The sequence below is a fragment of the Hyperoodon ampullatus genome, assembly GCF_949752795.1.
Source record: "Hyperoodon ampullatus genome assembly, chromosome: 6".
NCBI classification, from domain to species: Eukaryota; Metazoa; Chordata; class Mammalia; order Artiodactyla; family Ziphiidae; genus Hyperoodon; species Hyperoodon ampullatus.
The window spans coordinates 83,341,932-83,364,039 of record NC_136919.1 but is presented as its reverse complement, the minus strand read 5'-3'; the positions used below and the strand labels follow the sequence as shown (position 1 = coordinate 83,364,039).

General features: G+C 39.6%; 1 protein-coding gene across 1 annotated transcript in view; it reads right to left on the bottom strand.

The window, feature by feature from the left end:
* The window catches only part of PCSK5 (proprotein convertase subtilisin/kexin type 5), a gene marked incomplete at its 5' end in the record, with an annotated part of 318,876 nt that overhangs the window by 130,187 nt on the left and 166,581 nt on the right, over positions 1-22,108 (bottom strand). Inside the window, one exon of the mRNA XM_079705774.1 lies at positions 2,998-3,210. Within this exon, the coding sequence (XP_079561900.1) occupies positions 2,998-3,210 (213 nt within the window). The remainder of the gene's footprint in view (positions 1-2,997; positions 3,211-22,108) is intronic.

The following is a 22,108-nucleotide window of genomic DNA, read 5'->3' as shown; positions in this document are numbered from 1 at the left end:
TGTAACACTCAATCACGGATGGCACTAACAGGATGCGGGCATCTCTGAGGGACCACAGACATCTGGTTCAAAGCGTGGTGAAGAAAAGGTCCCAAGCACAGAGAAGGATTATTTGTCATTCTGACATCTAGAAGGAAAAGGGGCAGCTGGACCATAAAAGCCTGATGTTGCCGCCAACTCTACTCATGTTCAAACTGTTAACGTGTTTACCATCAAAGTGCCATTCCTTACGGGGTGGGTGGAACAGATTGTGATTCTACAGATTGGAAAAACGAAGGTGCGACAAGCACCTCTGTTAACAACAGCTGGAAAAATGACCAGCCTAAGCTCCCACGATACAGAAAGCTACACTGACTTAGGGAACAAGGGTACCAGCCACTTACTAGGTGGCTCGTTGCCACAGGCGTTGTGTAAGTACCTATGCTCAGTATATTGCTATCTTCATGAAAATTTATGAGGTTGGTTCTGGCTTTACCTCCATTTTACAGATGAGGAAACCAAGACTCGGTAAAGGTTACTTAGCCACTGAGTGGTCTGTCTGTAGCTAGAGATTATAATTTGAAACAGCTACCACATTCCTCTCCAACTGAGGGTAACCTGGAGATTCAGGCAAAATAAGAGAATCTGAGAACTGGCTAGAGAAAAATTAGTAATAAAATGCTGCCATGAAAATGGGAGAGGTTAAACAAAAGGTAGAGCCAAGTAAAAGTTAAATAGATAAATTTATATATTGAGTGAGTCAGTAAAGGTTTTGATATCAGAAGCAGCAACTAGGGAAAAGTGAAATATGACCTGAATCAAGGATATTGACATTAAATCATGGTGTCCATCTTTCCTCTCAAGCCCTATCCCTCACCACAGAATGATTGATTTGTCCGTCCGTGGAAGAATCCTAAATGACCACCCAGTCAATGGAGGTCACAGCAGCTACCACACCGTGACAGTAAATAGTGATGAAAAGCCCAGGAAGGTCAAGTGTAAGGAGTAAATCTCAGGGTAGCGATTTTGAGGTCCCTCTATCTGCACTGTGCTCTTCCATCTGGGACCCGGCAACACTTCCTTCTTCCTTGATATTTTGCCCACTGGATTATAATCTTCTCTTAAGGAAGGCACTTATGGAACTTAAAAACACCTCTCTCACAACAACTGCCCCACAGGAAATAATAGCACTAGACGGGCATATTTACTTTGAAGCAATGGTGAGTTTTCATTAACATGCCTTCAGACTCTAGAAGTTTGGGAAGACAATTCTTATTCCAGAGAGTTTTCATCAGGATATTCATGATGCAGAACGGATGAATGCCACTCAGAATTAGTGGGCCTTGACCAGGAGCTCTGATAGATGAGCAAATTTGAAAGCCAGAGGAACATTCCTAGATTAAAACATTTCCATAATGATGGTAAAATATCATAGAGCATCACTTTCCCATGAAGAAAGCCATGGAACTTCAAAACTTGTCATCTCTGTATTTTCTCCTTTTATATTTCACTTTGTATTGTGGAATATGTTTACTGATGTATGATGGAGGTACTTCCAGGGTTACTCATGTGCATATTTTTAACCCAATTATTATGAAGGGATTAGAGAAAGATGGGGACAGATGGGATATGCATAGGGGTCGGCAGTTTTTATTTAAATCAATCTGAAAAATGTAACTAAAGAGTATAGTAAAAGGTAGCCGAGAAATCAAACGTGAAAATCCTATAGTAATCAGGAATCAAGGGGAACCAAATAGATACGAATGAAGAATTACAGGAAGGGGCTTCCCTGGTGGCGCAGTGGTTGAGAGTCCGCCTGCTGATGCAGAGGACACGGGTTCGTGCCCCAGTCTGGGAAGATCCCACATGCCGCGGAGCGGCTGGGCCCGTGAGCCATGGCCGCTGAACCTGCGCGTCCGGAGCCTGTGCTCCGCAACGGGAGAGGCCACAGCAGTGAGAGGCCCGCGTACCGCAAAAAAAAAAAAAAAAAAAGAATTACAGGAAGGAAGTAGTATCTTATCACCTCTATTTCCACCGCTGTATGAAGCCAGAGGGAGCATTGCAGAGTGAACCAAACCTGCGTGAATCACAGGATCTGAAAGCAGGGTGTTGGCTAAATGCTAAAAAGTGTCATGTATAGCAGCTTAGCTCCACTTTAGAAAGAAACCCCGAGACATTTTATAAAACCATGATCAGGAAAAGAGCAAAGTGCAAAGGTGACTGAAATTTAGAGTCAGTCGCACAGTGTGGGGCATCCTAAAAGTCAAGACCTTTTTTGAGCACCAATGGGTCAGGTAGTGTGCAAAGCACTTTCTATCTACTTCCTCATAATCACTGAAATAACTCCATGAACTAGGTATTACTAAATGCCCTCATTTTACAGGTAAGGATCTTGAGACAGAAAAATTAATGTATCCAAAGTTACCCAGCTAGTAAATAGTTCCAGAGTGAATGAAACCCACGCAGGCTGGTCCTGCAAACCTGAACTCTTAACCATTTTACCATCTGCATAGTGAGCAGAGCATGTTGGTAAGCAGATCACACAGGACTACTGTGCTTCTCGTTCAGACAAACTCTGTGCTGCAGTGTTAGAGAAGCACCTTTTACATAGGTTTAGGTCACACTGAATTCGTTGTACCTACTTTGAAACCAAAGTGCTCAAGCTGAAGTTCAAAGGCAGTACGGGGACACAGTGATAGGGACCTGGGCTGAGAATCCCACCCGGTCTCTTCTCTGCCACCAACTCAAAAGGTGAATGTAGTCCATTCATTTGTCTTCAATAAAACTGAAGCTTAATCATGTCTAAGGCCACATTCAATGCTGGAATGTAATGACCCAGACAGGCTTTTTCAATGACTTGGTAATGGAATGGTAATATTTACAAATACCTGTGTTGAGTAATCAGCTAATCTTTCTATTTCCATATATTACTTGTGCATATAAATGTATGGTCTCCCTTTGTGTTTCAAAGTGAAAGATAAATAAACCAATCATGCCAGACATGCAAACGTCACATACTATTTTCTTATCATAGGACTCTCCGCTGCTGTAGGTTGTGGCCAGCGTGGACGAACACTCTTCCAGGTACCAAGGCTTCTTTCCGCTTTCGGCTGTGCTGCTGATGGAGATGGTGTAGATGCTGTTGGTGTAGCCATCACAGGAGCAGTGGTCTTTGCTCCTCCCACCATTTCCCGATGCCCAGACAAAAACAGAGCCGAGGCCTCTCCGCCCCTGCACACAAACAGAAAAACTCAGATGATGGAAGACATGGGTCACAGACTCTAGATGAAGACAAGATCAATATCAACATGGCAGAATGAAGCATTTGCAGAAGGAGTACGATGCTACATTAATAATGTGCTGGATCTAAGCTGCTTTCTGAAGTAAGAGGAGTTGCTTTTAAAAACTAAAATAGGACTTCCCTGGTGGCACAGTGATTAAGAATCCACCTGCCGGGGCTCCCCTGGTGGCGCAGTGTTGAGAGTCCACCTGCCAATGCAGGGGACACGGGTTCATGCCCCAGTCCGGGAAGATCCCACATGCCGCGGAGCGGCTGGGCCCATGAGCCATGGCCGCTGAGCCTGCGCATCCGGAGCCTGTGCTCCACAACGGGAGAGGCCACAACAGTGAGAGGCCCGCGTACCGCAAAAAAAAAAAATCCACCTGCCAATGCAGGGGACACGGGTTTGATTGCTGGTCCGGGAAGATCCCACATGCTGCGGGGCAACTAAGCCCCCGTGCCACAAATACTGAGCCTACTTTCTAGAGCCCACGAGCCACAACTACTGAAGCCCGTGCACCTGCAGCCCGTGCTCTGCAACAAGAGAAGCCACCGTGAAGAGTAGCCCCCGCTCACCACAACTAGAGAAAGCCCGCGCGCAGCAACGAAGACCCAACGCACCCAAAAAAATAAATTAATAAATAAATTTATTTTAAAAAAATACAAAACTAATCTGGATGCAATGTAGAGCATGACGACTATGGTTAATACTACTGTATTGTACATTTGAAAGTTGCTAAGAGAGATCTTAAAATTTCTCATCACAAGAAAAAAAACTGTAACTATGTATGGTGATGGATGTTAACTACACTCACAGTGGTGATCATTTCACAAATATATACAAATATTGAATCATTAATGTTGTATACTTGAAACTAATATGTCAATTATATCCCAAGTCAAAAAAGAAACTAAAATAATACCTTTCACCGGATATAGTCATAGAAGTAACAAGAGCACAAACAATGACAATCATAAGGGCTAACATTTTACTAGGTACCTACCATGGGACAGGCACAATTCTAAATGTTTTACATGAATCAGACTGAATTCCTCCAACAACTCTGTGAGAATGGTACAATTTTTGTCCCCATCACACAGATAAAGAATTGAGGTACAGAAGTAATGTTTTTAAGGTCACAAGCCAATAAGTGGAAAGACAAAATTTGAACCCAGACAGCCAGACCTCAGAGTTGGAATATTATTAGTCACAATGACCATAGTCATATTATATTCCTATAAATCTTCATCCACATGAAGTGGCGGCTACTATGTACCCTCATTTGATATATGAGCAATGTGAGGTGCACAGAGGTAATGTATTTATTCTGAGATCACATCATCAATAAAGGGCAGAATTTGGAATAATGTCCTTCCTGTCAGAGCTGTGCTTCCTCTATGCATGGCAGGGACATTAATCATGAGGGATGTTATGGATGCTACCAGAAATAAAAGGCTTTCAAGATCAAATATGTTTGGGAAATTCTGAATTAAGCAAAATTAAACAGGTTCCCTTACTGCAGAACTTCTAAGAGTCTTTAGTGAGTGATGGTTCCTTGCAAAACTAAGAGGGGGGCACGATCTGAAGTAATTTCCAAACATATTTGACTGTGGATACCTTCTTCAACCAGATCCAAGAAGTTTTTCTTACATTCTTTATGTGAAAACTTGGCATAAACTCAAAGACTTTCCTAAGGTCATAAAATAATTAAGGAGAAGAAGCAAAGTAGCACACAGATGTATTGAAGCATATGGACTATTTTTCTCTGTAAGATGAGATCTTCAGAAGAAAAGAGAAAAATAAACCAAAGTGAAGAGCATCTCTCAGAACAGTTATAGCTGAATCCTTCAGAAATTCTACCATTTTAAAACTGCAAGGCATGCTGGAGGACATGTAGGTCAAGTCTATCACTTTGTAATTAGGAAGTGAGAACCAAAGTCACAAAGCTAGTGATGACTAAACCTCTTCTTTCCAGGCCCCAACTCTTCTGGTGTCAGGTGGAGGAAAAAGTATTTGGAGTGTTGTCCTGGAATTTCTGGAAAAAAGAGCCAAGGAAAGAGAGATGACAAAGAATCTGGAGTATCTTTGATAAACTCTCCCTGACCTTGAATCCTCAGGGAACAGAATATTTATGACAGGATTTGACTTGACCTGAGCATGGATTTCTTTTTGCCCTTCAATGTGGAAAAATGCAATATGATTACACAGGAATGGGAAAAATTCATGAAGAGAGAGGGGGAGAAACTTCTGGATGTTACTGTCACTAGACAGCTGGACCTGGTTTACCATCCTTCAGTTTCCCATCCAAATATTCACGAAACATAGAGAAGGATGCAAAAATCACCAACCCATCATAAACTAAGGATTTTGTCCAATGCTTCCAATTCTCCAGAGGGAATTACTCCTCACTATGGTGTGGACGGCCAGATTGAGCAACTCTGGTGACTGACTTATGTCTATATATCAGAGACAGAACGCCGCAGCCAGGGAAGAATGAGAAGGTTCCATTTTATCACCAAAATGTGCCCTCCCCATCACACACTGAGGGGCTGTGTCACCGGGAAAAAGCACGGTCACAGCAGAGCTTTACCTGACCTGTCAACAGAACACGTGAGATAATGACAAAACCTACCTGGTTTAAACAGAACCATAACAAGATAATAGATTAAAACCCACAAAATGATGAAAAAGCACATATGGCACAATCACATTTATATATCTATGTAAAATTATGACTGAAAAGATCTCTAAAAACATGTTTCATTTTAAAAGAATATTTAATAAGACAATGTTTGGAAGGTACTTTTATGTTGTACTATCATTACAAAAGTAGGATACGAAATGATACAGTATAGTCTCAGTTTAGAAAAAAGTGTATGTGTGTGTGTGCACAATGAAGTTAATGTGTAGTACAGTTTTACGCTTAAAGCTACCATCAAGTGACGATGCAGTAGAACTTACCCTGTTCGGTAAGATTAGGAAAGAATTTTATTTTCTTTTTATACCTTCCTTCCATGACCAAGTATGATTTTTATAAACAGAAACAAACACATTTATTCCTCTACTGAGAGGGAAAACCTAGGGCTAATTCTTAAGAGATATTTATTTATTTATTTATTTTAACATCTTTTTTTTTTTTTTTTTGCGGTACCCGTGCCTTTCACTGTTGTGGCCTCTCCCGTTGCGGAGCACAGGCTCCGGACGCGCAGGCTCAGCGGCCATGGCTCACGGGCCCAGCTGTTCCGCGGCATGTGGGATCTTCCCAGACCGGGGCACAAACCCGTGTCCCCTGCATTGGCAGGTGGACTCTCAACCACTGTGCCACCAGGGAAGCCCAAGAGATAATTTTTGTTTTATAATCAAGGGGAGTTTTATACATAGAAGGTTCACTGTGCACTAAAAACCACAGAGGCTAACATGTACAGAAACTATGCACCAAGCACTGTACAAACATTATTCTGCACAATTCAAGTCTATATCATTATTTTACAGATGAGCAAACTGGGAATCGGAAATGCTCACTAAGGCCAGAGCCAAAGCTTAAATTCAACTGGGCATGGCAAAGGCAAACTCCAAAGGAGGGTATGGGGTCAGTAACTGCCTAAAGGGAGCCAGGGAGAAAGGAGTCACTGAAATGGGAGACAGAGGGGCTAACAGGAGTTGAAAACTGGTCAGGGGACTCGCCAACCCATGTCGGCCCTGCAGGGAAGGAGCCAGGGGAATGTGTGCTGAGCAAGACCCCGGTCTCTTCCTCCCTCTCTCCCATTTTTTGCCAGTGTAGCCCAAGGCTGAACCCCAGCAGAAGCCAGAGGACCTGGATCCCACAGAGATCAGTATCCTAGAGCATGAGGCTTGTGGAGAGAAGGGGAGAAGGGGAGACGAGGAGCTGGAGGATTGAATGGAAGACGTAGCTTCACATCCCCAGTGTGACTGTGTTTGAAGATAGGGCCCTTCAAGAGGTGATTAAGGTTAATGAGATCATAAGGGTGGGGCCCTAATCAGACAGGACTGGCGTCCTTTTAAGAAGATGAGACAACAAAAGTGTGTGCACAGAGGAAAGGCCTTGTGACAACACTGTAAGAGGGCAGCTGTGTGCAAGCTGAGGAGAGAGGCATCACCAGAACCTAACTCTGCCGGCACCCTGATCATGGACTTCCAGACTTCTGGCCTCCAGACGGTGAGAAAATCCACTGTTGTTGTTTAAGCCACCCAGTCTGTGGCATTCTCTGACGGCAGCCAGCCCGAGCTGACTAACACAAGGTGAGAGGAGGAGATAAAGGATGAGGCGCACCCCCGTGGAGGCTACAGCACATACAGATGTTGCCACCACTCTGTCTACAAGGCAACCTGACCTTTGTGCCTGTGTGTATGGCTGATGATTAAAATCCCAGAAACAAACAGACTGAATCTGTGGGCTGAAAATGCCATAAAGACAGCTGCTAAAGATCTAGGGGGCTGATCTGAAACAATTAGCAATTCAAAGGTTTATTTACTACAGATGCACAGGGAATTTTCATTAGTGTGCAATATTCAGAAAACCAAAACATATGTGGTAAAAAAGAAATCTGGACATTTCTCTAAAGCTCAGAGTAATTTAAGAATTAAATCTTAATGTGGGATGTAGGGAGAAGGGAAGGTGGGCAGAATATTATAAAGAGAAAAGAAACTTTGAGACACGTATTTTCCTGAAGTGTAGGAAATAACATTATTGTATAGTTCGGTAAAGTACTGTGATTACAACTGGTTATATTAATATAACTTTGAATGAGGAAAGGAAAAGAATCCTCCAATTTAACTGAGTGCCAAGTTAAAAGTTAGTAAATTTACAGCGAAATATACTGTGAAATCCACACAGGACCAATTTGACCAAGCTCTAAAGATTTTGTGTATCTAATTGTGTATGTGTTTCTTCTCATGTATGCCCTACAAAAGTTAATTTATATATGCCATAAACATTATTATTAAAGGCTAGAAAAAAACTGGATTTTCTTGTGGTTCAGGTCAGAAAAGGCTACTTTATGCTGGGTTATCAATTAAATCATACACTGCAAGTCAGGTTTAGAGAGGTATAGACTTTAATGGAACTAAATTTCTTTCTTTAAAACGGTGTGATAAATTTTCAGCCAATACAGCTAGATTGTATTTGATATTTTAATACTACTTCTTTTCCATATTGCTTAGAAAGTAGAGTTGACCCTTAAACAATGGTGGGGGACGGGGTGCCAACCCTCTGCACAGTTGAAAATCTATGTATAACTTAGAGTCAGCCCTCTATATATACCGTTCCTCCATATCTGTGGACTCAACCAACTGCAGACTGTGTAGTACTATAGTACTTACCACTGAAAAAAAAAATCCGCCTCAAAGTGGACCTGTGCAGTTCACACCTGTGTTGTTCAAGGGTCAACTGTATTCTTAAAGGGACATGACTAAGTGACCAGAGGCTTCTTGCAATACAAAAGACGGGACATCGTGCTGGGTGCTTTCACATCTATTAATTAACTTCAAGCAAATTAGACATGCATTTTTACAGATTAAAAAAACTGAGTAACATTAAGTAATGGGCACACTATCATGTTAGGAGAGTGGGGTGGAGACAGGAGAGGGAGATCAGTAAGTCTGATCAGAACCTACATATCTGTATGTCGACATGAAGAGACACAGTAAAACAACTGTAGGAGGAGAAACTCTCTTTTAAGTGTGATGTCTTCCAAGTATAGCCTGATACCCCGTTTGCCAAAGCTCCTCGTTGCTCTGCTCCCTGCCTTTTTCTGATCTTATATCAGAAGAGAAGAGAGAGAAGAACGCAGCCCTCTATGGAAGCTCTTCCATATGTGGTTCACAGATAAAGGGGCTTCAGGTTGGAAGAGGTTGGAGAAAGACAAGGACACCTACAACTATTCGGTAGCTGAGATATGAAGAGAGAATTGTTCATCTTTTAAAGCTCAAAAACATTCTGACAAGCATTTCCAAAATAAATCCTGTTCCTTAACAGAGCAGGGTTCACTGAAAGAAATAGGTCTGGGTCCAGAATCATGATGTAAAGGCAAAACAACAGCAACAACAAACTTTGGAAAGGTTTTTGTAGTGCTCACCCAAGATGTTTGTTTCAGAATTTAAAAATACATATTGCTTTTAAAATACTTAATAACTCTTTGAATCATGATCATCAGTAGGACAGATGATTCATATGGAAATGAAGGCTCCTTAAAGGTGACCTGAAAAGTAATCTGAAAAGAAATATAATCCACAATTGAAAACAAATCAGGAGCACACAGCTTCCGATGCCTTGGAGACAACACTGGTGTAACCTGGTGGGAAAAAGTCTTCTTTGGGAAGACACCAAGAGAACGCAGTCATGAGACAGATGTAATCAGAAGTCTCTGGGAAAGACTAAAGCCCAAGACTTATTTCTTCAACCAGTGCATTTGGGCAAGATGGAGATGGGGGTAGGGAAATTAATTGTGTGAGACGGAATTGGACCCAGGAAATAAAGTGGGTCACTCCCCACCAAAGCCCAAGGGAATCGAATGAGGCAGATATGAGATGCTTTTAAAGGAGTAAAAGAAGGAGACGTGGCCTCTGAGGGTCAGGAATCCAGGGATTAAGTGCTGCTTTTATCAGGAACAATCCCATGCTGAAGTGCTAACTTTGCCAGACACAAGTATCCTCACCTGGAAAATAAGCACACCTGACTCTCATTTTTAAGATCTGCTCTACAAGTCGGAATATCCGATGTGCAGAGTATACAGGTTTCACTTGATTCCGCTCTGCTCTCAGAATGTTTAGTTATTGTGCTCTCAGAATTACTAAGGTAAACAGAGGAATGACTAACCATTTTAAAACCAAACTGTCGGACTTCCCTAGTGGCCCAGTGACTTACAAAAAAACACTCAGTGGGAATGTCTTCACCAATCTCATTTTATGCTACTTAGCCTATCAAAGGATGGTTGATGAAAGAAAAAGACTGAAAATACAAATGCAGTTAAAGAAGGCTTTTGTGAATGGCAACCTATTTCTCCACATTTTTGTCTCCCTGCCTTTTCTCAAGTGATAGGACTTCATTTCCCCCTCTTTCTTCCTCTCCATCTCAACCTCACCCACCTTTTCTGCCCCATGTCAGGTTTTCTGTATTCTGATTTGCTGTGTACACAGTAGGTCGCTATATATATATATATTAAGATATATATATATATTATATATATACTCATACATATATATGTATAATATATATATATTATACATATATATTAAGCAATTTTTTATGTTCTGTTGACTTTTTAATAACACACTAAAATATTAGATGCAGTTATTCGTGATGATATTAATTTTATCCGGCACAAATGAAAATCCATTTTATACGTTTCCGGAGCACACCAAATGCAGTCGACTTCCCTTTTAAAGGAATAGAGAGCCTGATTTATGATTGTGGGATCAGCTGCTGGTGACAACATTTGTAAGCATTTCTGGTAAAATGCCACATTTAAAAACGCCACTTATATCTACATTTAGGGTCTTTCCATGATATTCTTTGTGTTCTAGTGAAGGAGCAGCATGATGCACTGAATTCAGGGAACCCAAAGGTGACTTTAGCTCAGTTTTCTAAAAGGACACTTGGAGTCATATGGCCAAAGACTAGTGTAAAGAATAATCAATTAACACCGCAAATACAGAACTACCCCAGACTCAGGTTCCTGATAAAAAGCTACTTTTATATTTATTGTGTGAATAGAAAGAAGAAAAAAACCCAAATTGAGTTGCTTATTCACCACATTTGCCAGAATATAAATTCAATAGAGCATCAGCTCACTGAAGGCTTGTAGAATCAGTCCTGTTATCAGAGCTTCCCTTTCTTCAGAAGAGCTGACAGAGGACTTGGACACAAAATACAGCTTCTTACACTTTATCACCAAGTGCTCGATGGTGTAACCCTTGGCTCCTGGGAGTAGTATTACATCAGGGTAGATTTTGTTTACTTTGTTTATTTTTAAAGTATAATCAGAAGAAGAAAATCAGTCTTTCATGGAGAAAGGATAGTAGAAGATATAGGAGTAAATAAAAACCAGGTGTGTTTACTAATGGAAAAAATATGCTTTCAAGCAAATAATTTTATTCCTGTTAACCTGCAGATTCGCTGTACATTTAGAAACTCCACATAATAAAAATGTGGAGGCGAAGAATGTGCTATGGATATTATTTAAAGCTGGACACATAAGAGGTTCGTACAGTGAAATTTTACATTTCTACATAAGGAAATTAAGGGAATAAAGTGAGCAGAGCCATTCAGTGGCAAAAAAGCTAGGACCAGGTAATCCAGTCTCACCTCAACCAATGCTGATCCCCACTGACTAGTACTGACACTGGGTATTCCTAAAAATGCTTGACAACATGGTTTAGAGAAATATTGCTTAGCAATAGTGCATTAGAGGAAAAAACAAAAACAAAAACCAGAAACAAACCCCAAAACCCTTCCCTTCCTGCTTTATCTCATTTGCCAAATCAACAATCCCCAAGTAACTGTCTGCTTTTCATGTTTATCTATGGTTAATTCATATTGATCAATGCCCCCCCTTTTTTTTCTCAGCCCCTTGTCTTCCTCATCTGACTCAAAGAAGCCTCAGGAAGACTCAGGTTATTATTTCCTTCTGGTTACTCCCACAGTCCTGCAAGCTCTGAGCCCTGTTCCAGCAGTTTTCCCAGGGCCTGGGGAAGGCTAACACCAGTCGTGGGGAGAAGCATGCAGATTGGGTTTGTCAATTTCTCATTCCAAGCAACTGAAAAAGTACGTTTGAATGTCATCTGCCCTCTGAAATAATCACAAGAATGAATAGCACCAACGCAGCTATTCTGGACATTCACTATCCCAGCACTCCCATTTTGAGGGAAAAAGAGACATACCTCCCAAAGGTTTCTCCATGTTGGATCATTGCACAGCAAATGCAATGTCATGCTCAGACTTTCAGGAGAGCCAGACTTATGAAATGGAGAAGGATATTTTCCATATTCACATTAATTCCCTATTTTCAAAGTGCCCAGAAAGATACCATCACCTTTAAATTATATTGAAGGAGTAGAATTTGAAAAATTCCTTTCACAGAGAATAAAAACATTTATTATCAATAGGGGTATGAAAGGAATTTATTGTAAATGTTTGGAAAGGCACTTGGAAAGAAGAATGGATACTCCAGCAATAATGAAAAGTTAATACTCATCTCTAAGTTAGCTCTGGGGTAGAGAATGCCTCCTGTGGGCTGGTTCCAACTCCCAGCTCAGCTCTGAAGGGGTGAGCAAAGCTGCCCCTCTCTGAAGCCCATCCTGGGGCTTGAATGTCACAGGCCAGGCCTCTACTCCATGAAGCAATGACTTTGACCTTTTGTGGAGTAGCTCATAACATTTCTGAAAGGCAGAAAATCAGCCCCTTACAGTTGCTTCCCATAAACATAATCCTGATTCAAATTAAAGCAAATCACACTTCTGAAAAAATTACAATTGATATTACGCTTATATTATTTACAAGACTGTGGCGGATGCTCTAGGGTCCTTAAAGATGCACCAAACGTTGGCCTTCCTCGCGGCGGGGGGAGAACAGCAATTGGTCTGAGCACTGTGTATGAGAGACCTCAGTCAGTTTTCACAATGGCTCCTTAAAGTATTATCATAGCCTTGTCTCAGGGAAATGGAAGCTCTGATAACTTAGTAACTTGTTCCAGGTCAAAATGCTAGAGAGAAACCAAACTGAGATTTCAACTCTGGTCTTTGTGACTTTAAAGCCGATACTTTCTACATCATCACAGGCTGCATCCAGCGATGAAGAAAAAGAGAGAAGCTAGTGAAGTTCAGGATATGCCAAATCAGTTTGCCTAGATGATAAATTTCCCAGGAGTTCAGAGGAGAGCAAGGTCCCTGATGCAGTATTCACTTTCATGACCAGAATTAAAACTACTGGTGGCTGAGAGCTGAGTATGCAGAGACAGGCCAGTATGATGCACTTCTTCAGAGCAGATATCACGTGGAGCATGGGGGCCAAGAGCACAGGCTTGGAAGGCAGACCTGAGTCTGACCCACAGTCATGCTTCTTAATGACCAGGTTACCTACTTTGCCAAGACTTGGTTTTTCAAATCTTGAAACTGGGGGATGTCCTGTGAAAATTATTCCTATGCCTAACTCGAGAGGCTATCGGAGGTAATAATCATAATAATGTTTACAATCCTGAATGTTAAATTTGATTGTTTTCCTCTTAAAGATGAGGAATGTAGGCTCAGGGTAAGTGAAAAAAAAGTCTGCAATAAAAGCCATATATACGTTTAAATCATTGGATACTATCAACTCAGTTCAATTTATCCTTGTTTATTACACAGTGGCCTTTCTTTTCTGGTTGCTGCCATGTTTTGTTGAAGGAAATTTATGTATCTGTCCTCCCCATCAGCTTTTTCACATCTATGTTTAGAATCACAGACACTCAGAATTGGTATGAACCTCAGCTTGACCTAATCCAATCCCTGTATGATTTTGTATCTTCCCTATAACAGGGACATCCAGACTATATTAGAATGACTCCTGTGATATGGACTTCATTTATCCCCCAGGTGGCCCAGGAGTCACTAAAAATAGAACAAAACAAACTAAAAGAAAAGAGGACTGTTACTGATATCTGGTTAATCCATGAGTAGAACAAAGGGAATTAGAATGGAATTTGCAAAAGTTAAAAAAAAAAACACTCACAGTGTTAGTAACAAATCTCTAACCTAAAAACAAGGTGACAGTAAATACTTGACGTGCATTATACAAGGCTAGGATAAATTTATGCTTCTTTCCATATAAATGAATCACAATTCACAATAATACAGTCATCTAAATCTGATACTTGGATATCAGATAATTTTCAATTACAGAATGTGAAACCACCTATGTATTTATGAAAACATCTATATCTTTGTTTCCAAAATGGATAATGTTCTACTGGGTCCATTTGGCAAGTCACTTCTTAGCTTTGTTAAAGTTCTAAAAATACAGAGTTCCATCAGTACATAGTTAAATTCTAAGGGAGGATTTTAAAAATAAACTCCAGTTTAAGTTAATTTTGGGGACCTCCCTGGTGGCGCAGTGGTTAAGAACCTGCCTGCCAATGCAGGGGACATGGGTTCAATCCCTGGTCCAGGAAGATCCCACATGCCGCAGAGCAGCTAAGACCGTGAGCCACAACTACTGAGCCTGCGCTCTAGAGCCCACGAGCCACAACTATTGAGCCCACGAACCACAACTAGTGAAGCCCACATGCCTGGAGCTTGTGCTCTGAAAGAAGAGAAGCCACTGCAATGAGAAGCCCGCACACCTCAACGAAGAGTAGCCCCTGCTCGCCTCAACTAGAGAAAGCCTGCGCGTAGCAACGAAGACCCAATGCAGTCAAAAATAAATAAATAAATAAATTTAAATAAATAAATAAAGTGAATTTTCATGAAGTGGAACCGATATAAAAAAAGCTCCCTTGTCTATCTTTGCCTACCCATATATTATTTCAAAGTTTTACAACATGTGCCAACTAATTTAACAACAATCTGTCATTTACTAAAATGCAAACGGGTGCCAAGCCTGCTACAGCTGGGTGTATATCAGATAAAAACATATCCTTCCCGAGTGGAATTGGTTCATTTTATTATGATTATTACTACTGCTTTATTATATAAGCTCATTATACCTCTTCTCTCCTGTTCTTGTGAACATCTGCCTTTAATTTAAGGGTGAAGAAATTGTGTGTGTGCATGTGTGTAAATGAGACAATGTGTGAAAATAAAGCATGCTTGTGCTTTCAGCAAATATTCTAAATATTCAATCAGTTGTAAAATCTGGTGAATTGAAAAGGAAATTGATGATAGAAAGGAGATATACTAATCAGACTTCATAAGAGACTAGTTTCCATCTGGACCCCTGAATTGTAGAGCAGAGTGAGGATGGGATGAAGGCCACTGTTCCAACAGGGAGTTAGAGACCAATGATTCCGATTTCACCTACTTTTGTTCCCCATCCTTGACACTAGTTCTGTCATGAATTCATTGGAATGTCTTAATTGATAACCCCAAAGCCTAAAATGCTCAAATAAAAAGAATCTGAAATTGAAAGTATACTTGTAGATAAAATGGCAAGGCAAACACTATAAGCCATGATCCTACAATATCTACAATGAGCCCCATGATTTCTCCAGATAAAAGATTAAGCTAAATGTCAAGCCAGTGCTTGGTATATGGTGAATACTTAAGAAATATTTTTTGAGTAAAATAATCAGGGAAGTACTGGTAACCCGAATACAGGATTTTCTGATTATGGGAAAAAGAAAAGATTCAATTCTATGTTTTTTGCTTGTTTTCTAAAGGATATTATTAAGCACACTTGTCAGGAAACTGTGAAATGCTGTCAATGCATTAGATGCCTGCTGATGAATATCAAATGCATTATTAAAGTTTAATAACCCAACTAGGGCAAAAAAGATGACTGCAAGGCAACTAGATGGCACACAGTAAGTTTTGTTATTGTGTGTAGTTTAGTCTGTCCTTATTGTTTACCAGATCTGGGAGTCTGCTGGCACTTTGTTTAGAACCTTTGTTATATGGTGAGCTCCCTGAAGACAAGTCCTGAACATTATTCACCTTTCACTAGCACCTAGAAAAGTGCCTGGAATATTATAACCACCAGTGAGTGTTTCCTGAATGCAATCAGAAATAAATGAATGAATAAGGAGTCTAACAAAGACAATTTTAGGCAATTAGCTCCTTATTCTGACACCAAACCTTGGGTCACCTATCTCTGAAACATTGTCAATCAACTCACTCATTTTACAAAATCATTTCTTATTTAGAACTGTGTGGGCAGGTGAAGCCAAGAGTCTCCCCTGAGGGAAGTCTTTGCCAGTCATACCAAGAAGCCAAGCCAAAGGATCCCATGGTAAGTGAAATCCTATCTGTTTGAATGAGAGCAACTTTTTTTTAAACTATCCTTTCTCAAGATTTTGATTCTGAGACTCCTGCCAAAATTGTAAGAGATCCTATGTGCCCTCCTAAGAAGCTCAGAATGTTCCTTGTTGGTCACAGGGAGCAGTGATGAGTTTTAAAGAGAAGACAAAGGACAAGATTTACATATAAAAATACTTCTTTGGCTGTGGTGTTCATGCTGAATTGAAAGTTGAAGCTCAAGCTGGGAGGATGGAAGTTTTGAAATTATGCTATTGACAAAGTCTATACGAGAGATGTTGGTTCTAGTTGTGAGGACAAGAGGGCAGATTCTACAGACTTTTCAGAAGTAGTACAGGAAAGAAAGACTTATTAGATGACTAGATCGAAGAAAAGAGGAAATGACGAGTTTTAAGAAGGGAGATTGGGTGAATGGCAGTGACATCAAGTAAATAAATACATTAGTGTTGGTAAAAACAACCCAATCACTAAAATTATTTCCAGTTCTAACATTCTGACTCTAGTAAGTTTAGCTGAATTTTCACTAAGCAATTCCAAAGAACTTAAAGTGAAATTTAACAGCAATTCAAAAAAGTCATGAAAATAAAAGCTTTGGTGTGGTTAAAGTTTAGAACATTGATTAAATAAACTTAAACACATCTCTCTACTGCAGGACTTCTCAGAGCCTTTAATATGCTTTTAAATTTCTAAAGGAAGCATATAATAAGTGGTGTTTCTCAAGTGTATTTGATAGTAAAATCCCTCCATCCCCCCCCCTTTTTTTTAGCATTTTATTAATTAGTGTTTTATGGAAAAGCTTTAGAAAACCTTGGGTATTTTCTCCCATTTATTTTGGCCATTCCTTAATAATAATCTCAAGATTATATACTTACCTTCCCTAAGGACCATTCAGCAATATGAAATTGATTTAACCCAGAGATTTGGAATAAAAACTTTTTATAATATTTACATGATTAATCAGTATTTCACTTTTATTACTCTTGCCCTTTTAGTGATGATAATGATTAAGATTCATAGCATAATGAGAGATTCTTATGTTCCAGGAACTCTGCTGAGTATTTAACAGGCATTAATCATATAATCCTCATAATAGTCCTATAAACTAATTACTAGCATTTAGCTCCATTGTATAGAGGAACAAACTGATCCTCAGAGAGGCTAATTAACTTGAAAAAGGCAAGGTATTAGAACCCACTGAAGAGTCTGAATGCAGAGTCTGGGTACACTAATCACCAGACTATTCCATGTATGTTAATAACTCATTTCCAAAATATTAAACAAAAACAATGAAAGTGTGACCCTTAAGAAAATTAACTCAGTATATGCAGCAAATTGGCATGGAAGTCATTCATACATTCATTCACTAAATACCTACTGTTTTGAGTACTTGGTATACAGTAGAGAACAAAACAGTCAAACTCAGGGCCTTCATGGAGGAGACAATCGTAAATCTAATACATAGAAGAAGGGATAAAAATTGCCAAAAAGGGGTTCTGAAGGGTTGGAGTGCATGTACGTTATATTGTGGATAGAAAGAACCAGGCAGGAGTCCTTGTCAGGACAAATTAGATAAGAACTCAGAGAAGAGTACTGGGTTTCACGGTGACCTTGATAAGAACAGCTTCGGTGGAATGATGGGGCAGAGTCCTGATGCCGTGGCTTCCCAGATGATAGGACAAATGAGGTTGTAGAGGGCAAGTATGGACCACAGTTTCAAGGAATTTTGTCTCAAAGTGAAAAAAAAATGAGGCAGTAATTGGAAGGAGATAGGAGCCCATGGATGGCTTCTCCTCTCTCTCTTTTGAGATAGGAGAATTAGCAGTGTGAGCGTTTGTGGATGGCAATAATACAGTTGAGGGGGAAATTTTAAAGATGAAAGAGAAGCTAACTGACTGAGCCACACTGATGAGGTGAGAAGAAATGGGGTCAAGTGAAGAATTGGAGGCAGTGGACTTAGGTAGAAGAGCAATTAATTCACCATGGTAACAGGAGAAAAGCTAGAGTATGTGGTCACAGATGGAGGGAGGGGGACAGATGTGCCAAACAGAACAGAAATGACAACTTGAAAAAAAATCTATTAGATTTCGTTGAGGCCCACATTCTGACTTCTTTAGCTATGCTGAATATCTGTTTTCTACAAAATTGGGGAGAAGAGTATATATCTTATGAAATTATTGTGAAGATTAAAAGTTACCTATTTTAGGGCTTAGGAGAGTAACTATAGTATAGTAGACTGGCAAATGTTAAATGTATTACTATTATTATTATTATTTTCATGCAGCCCAAATGATATACTTCTAATTCTTGCATTTAATTTTATAGCTCTGTAGCAGCAAATATAGTGCTATCTTTGAGAGAAAGAGCAAGTTGTCAATTGTGACATGGTTTGTTTAACATAGTTTCTCTAATGCAATTTTGGCACATTAATTCTAAAGGGGCTATACATGGAATCAATTTTGATTTTGTTATAAAGTCTTTGAAAATAGTGTTCCATTTTACTAGGCCAAATGCTTATCTTATAGTAAACAAATAGGGACCATTTTGAAATTCATTATTTGCTACATTTTTTGATTAGCAAGCAGAAGGCATGGATGCAATCAATACTTGGACTCCCTGAGCAAAATATACTTATTTCCTTTGTGAAATCTTTCTTGATCCTTAGGCTTCTCCCTCTTGCCACCGATCTCTCCAGATGTCTTGACATTGCTGTCACCCAAGTCCAACTCGTTATCAACTCTTTCCTGGACCATTTCAGTCTTCCTCTCTTGCCTTCCCATCCCTCGCCCCACATGCAGTCCCTTCTCTACACAGCAGTGATCTTTTAAAACTGTGTATTCCACGGGCTTCCCTGGTGGTGCAGTGGTTGAGAGTCCGCCTGCCGATGCAGCGGACATGGGTTTGTGCCCCGGTCCGGGAGGATCCCGCATGCCGCGGAGCGGCTGGGCCCGTGAGCCATGGCTGCTGAGCCTGCGCGTCCGGAGCCTGTGCTCCGCAACGGGAGAGGCCACAGCAGTGAGAGGCCCGTGTACCGAAAAACAAACAAACAAACAAACAAACCCCTGTGTATTCCATCAGGCCACTACTCTGCTGAAAACCTCCACTGGCTTTCTGTAGCAGATTAAAAGGCAGACCCCGTTCATGGTTTAGGACGCCCTGCTGAGCTAGCCCCCCGCCTACTTCTGTGGCCATCTACTACTGCCCGCTTTCTGTTCTTGTTGCTCCCAACACCCAAATTAGCACACTGTCCTGGAGATACACCCTAATCATTCTCCACTCAGGGTGCTTTTTAGCTCTTGCTGTTCCTTCTGCACAGAACATTCCTTCCACATGTCTTCACCTAACTGGCTTATCACTTATGTCTCCATTCACATATCACCTCCTCAAAGGTGATTCCCTGTCCTCCCTAACTAAATCAGCTGTTTCCCCCCAGTCATCAGTTTAATTTCATTCATAATACTTCTCCTTAGCTCAAATAGTCTTGATAGTTTCTATGTTTGTTTTGTCTTGTTGCTAGAATGGGGAAACTTTTATGTATTAAGTACAAAACTTAGACGTCTTCTTCCCTCTTTTATCTACTGTGTGGAAGTTGGCTAAACTTAATAAAAAGAAGAAATTCCAATTCCTGTAGTTTCTAGATGATGTAGTTAAAACTGCAACAGTCTAAAGTCATGGTGACTTTAGACTGCCACATAGATTTTCAGCTAGTTTCTTGAAGGAATTATTTTTAGTCACTTATTCCCTCATTCCTTAAATCACTCAGCTAATAAATCACTTATTTATTTCATTATTGTGTTCTATAATCTAACTTTGCATAAAGTAATTATCCAATTATTTTCCAAATATTTGACAGTATATATTATACAAAGAACACAAATTAAAATAATCTCAAAGAATATAAAATTTACCAACTCATTTGATGCCTGATAATGGAAGAATGAAACATTTCTTTTTCCTGGAAAAGGCTATCTAATATACTGCTTCAAAAATCACAAACATGGATAACTGAAATGAATTTGTATACCGAGAGGTTATCTCGATGAAACTGAAGATGAGCTTTTATAAGGCAAGTAAAATCGAAGGTGAGTATAGACATAGGAAGAACAAAATAAATGACATTATAGAACTCAGAAAGTCTATGCTGACTTTTATCATATTATTTTTAATCTACCACTACAAATAACTAAATGGAATCATCTAGAACTCCACAGTGTGGAATGGTATAGGAGAGAAAAATGGGGGGCTGAGAATAAATACAAAGTTTTCTGGAAGAACATGATCTCTTTTCCAAAGAAAGAAAAACATATATATGGTATTTCTTGAGCACCTATTATGTTCCAGGTATTGTGTCAATTGCTTTATATGCATTATCATCTCACTTAGCACTCATAACATCTTTGTAAGTAAATACTATTATTGCCCTACTGTAGATGAGGAAATGGAAGCAGAGAGGTAATTTGATCTAAATCAGGTCAGAGAGCAGAAAATGACAAATCCTAGACTCAATTCTAGACTAAGTCGCAAGCCCATGTATATTAAACACATAAAAACCCTCTCATGCTGATCTTAACACATTTAAGTGAGTCACCGCTGCTTTTCCATAATTAGATGTACAATGCTAGGAGTCAGAATAATTTGTTCTTTTTAAGAGTTACTTCTTTTCTTACTGCCTTAACTCTAAAAGTAAATGGTCTGTTTTAAAACTAAAGTCCTTGTTTTCCCAGATTAAAACCTTGAAAGATCCTCAATGGAAAGTTGAATAAATTATGGGATCTCCATACTCCAAAATTTTTGAAAGAGTAAAATGAATGAGTCCTATCCTATGGATTGCCCCAGAAGGATATGCACGATACACTGTTAGGTGAAAACAGCAACATGCAAAGACATATGATCCCCATTTGGTATATGAATGTGCACAGGAGTATGGGAAGATGTAGTCCATACTCCTAGCAACGGTTATCTAGTTGGACAGGAAAATCTATTTTAATTTCATCATTATAGTAATGATCTACTGTAACAGGCATGGATTACTTTTATAATTAATGATGAGTATAGAATAAGTTTTTTAAAATTATTTATTTCTGAATATAATCTTTCTATATGTCTGAATAACTTTCTCAGATCCTCTTGTTTCTAATCTTAGCTCATTTTTCCTTCCACCAACGTACCACATTTGTATTTGTTTTATATATTAGAATTTCAGTTAAGATTTCCATTGAAAGAAAGATTCACTAGCAATAATAAATTTGAAAACCATTGGTCCATATCACCTGATTTAATGATAGCTACTGAATATAGGACATTCTCTCTATATATATACTCATGAGGCTATGTGTACTACTAACATAAATAGATTCATTTTAATGAGAAATTTCAGATTGCTCTTTATTATGTTAAGAGTCATACACATACAGTTGAAAATTAAATAAGAACTAAGCATGACTGACTTAACTTGAATAACCATTGTACTGATGACACAGAGAGAAAGAATAGTAATGTGCAGCCCAAGATTTTGGTAATGAAATCACCAGATTACTGGTGATTAAAGGAAAATTCTACCCAACAACTTAGTTTCAAAGGATTCTAATGTAGCTGAAAATTGACAGAGCTAGAAAAGTCTGAACCAAACCTAACTATAGTTAGAAAGTGCATACAGAACAAGTGCAGAAGCTTTCCCTCCAGTCTCTTTCAGAATAATCAGGAGACGGCTTAGCTCAGACTTCTGATTAAAACCCTAACCCCAATCCCACAAAGGTGGAAGAATCATAATTATTTGTACTCCAGCTGCAATGTTACGTTAATCAACTGCATGCATTCCACTGTTTCAAATCTGGGCTGAATTTATAACAACCCTATGGTTAGCATAATTCGCAGTAAATTAAATTAAA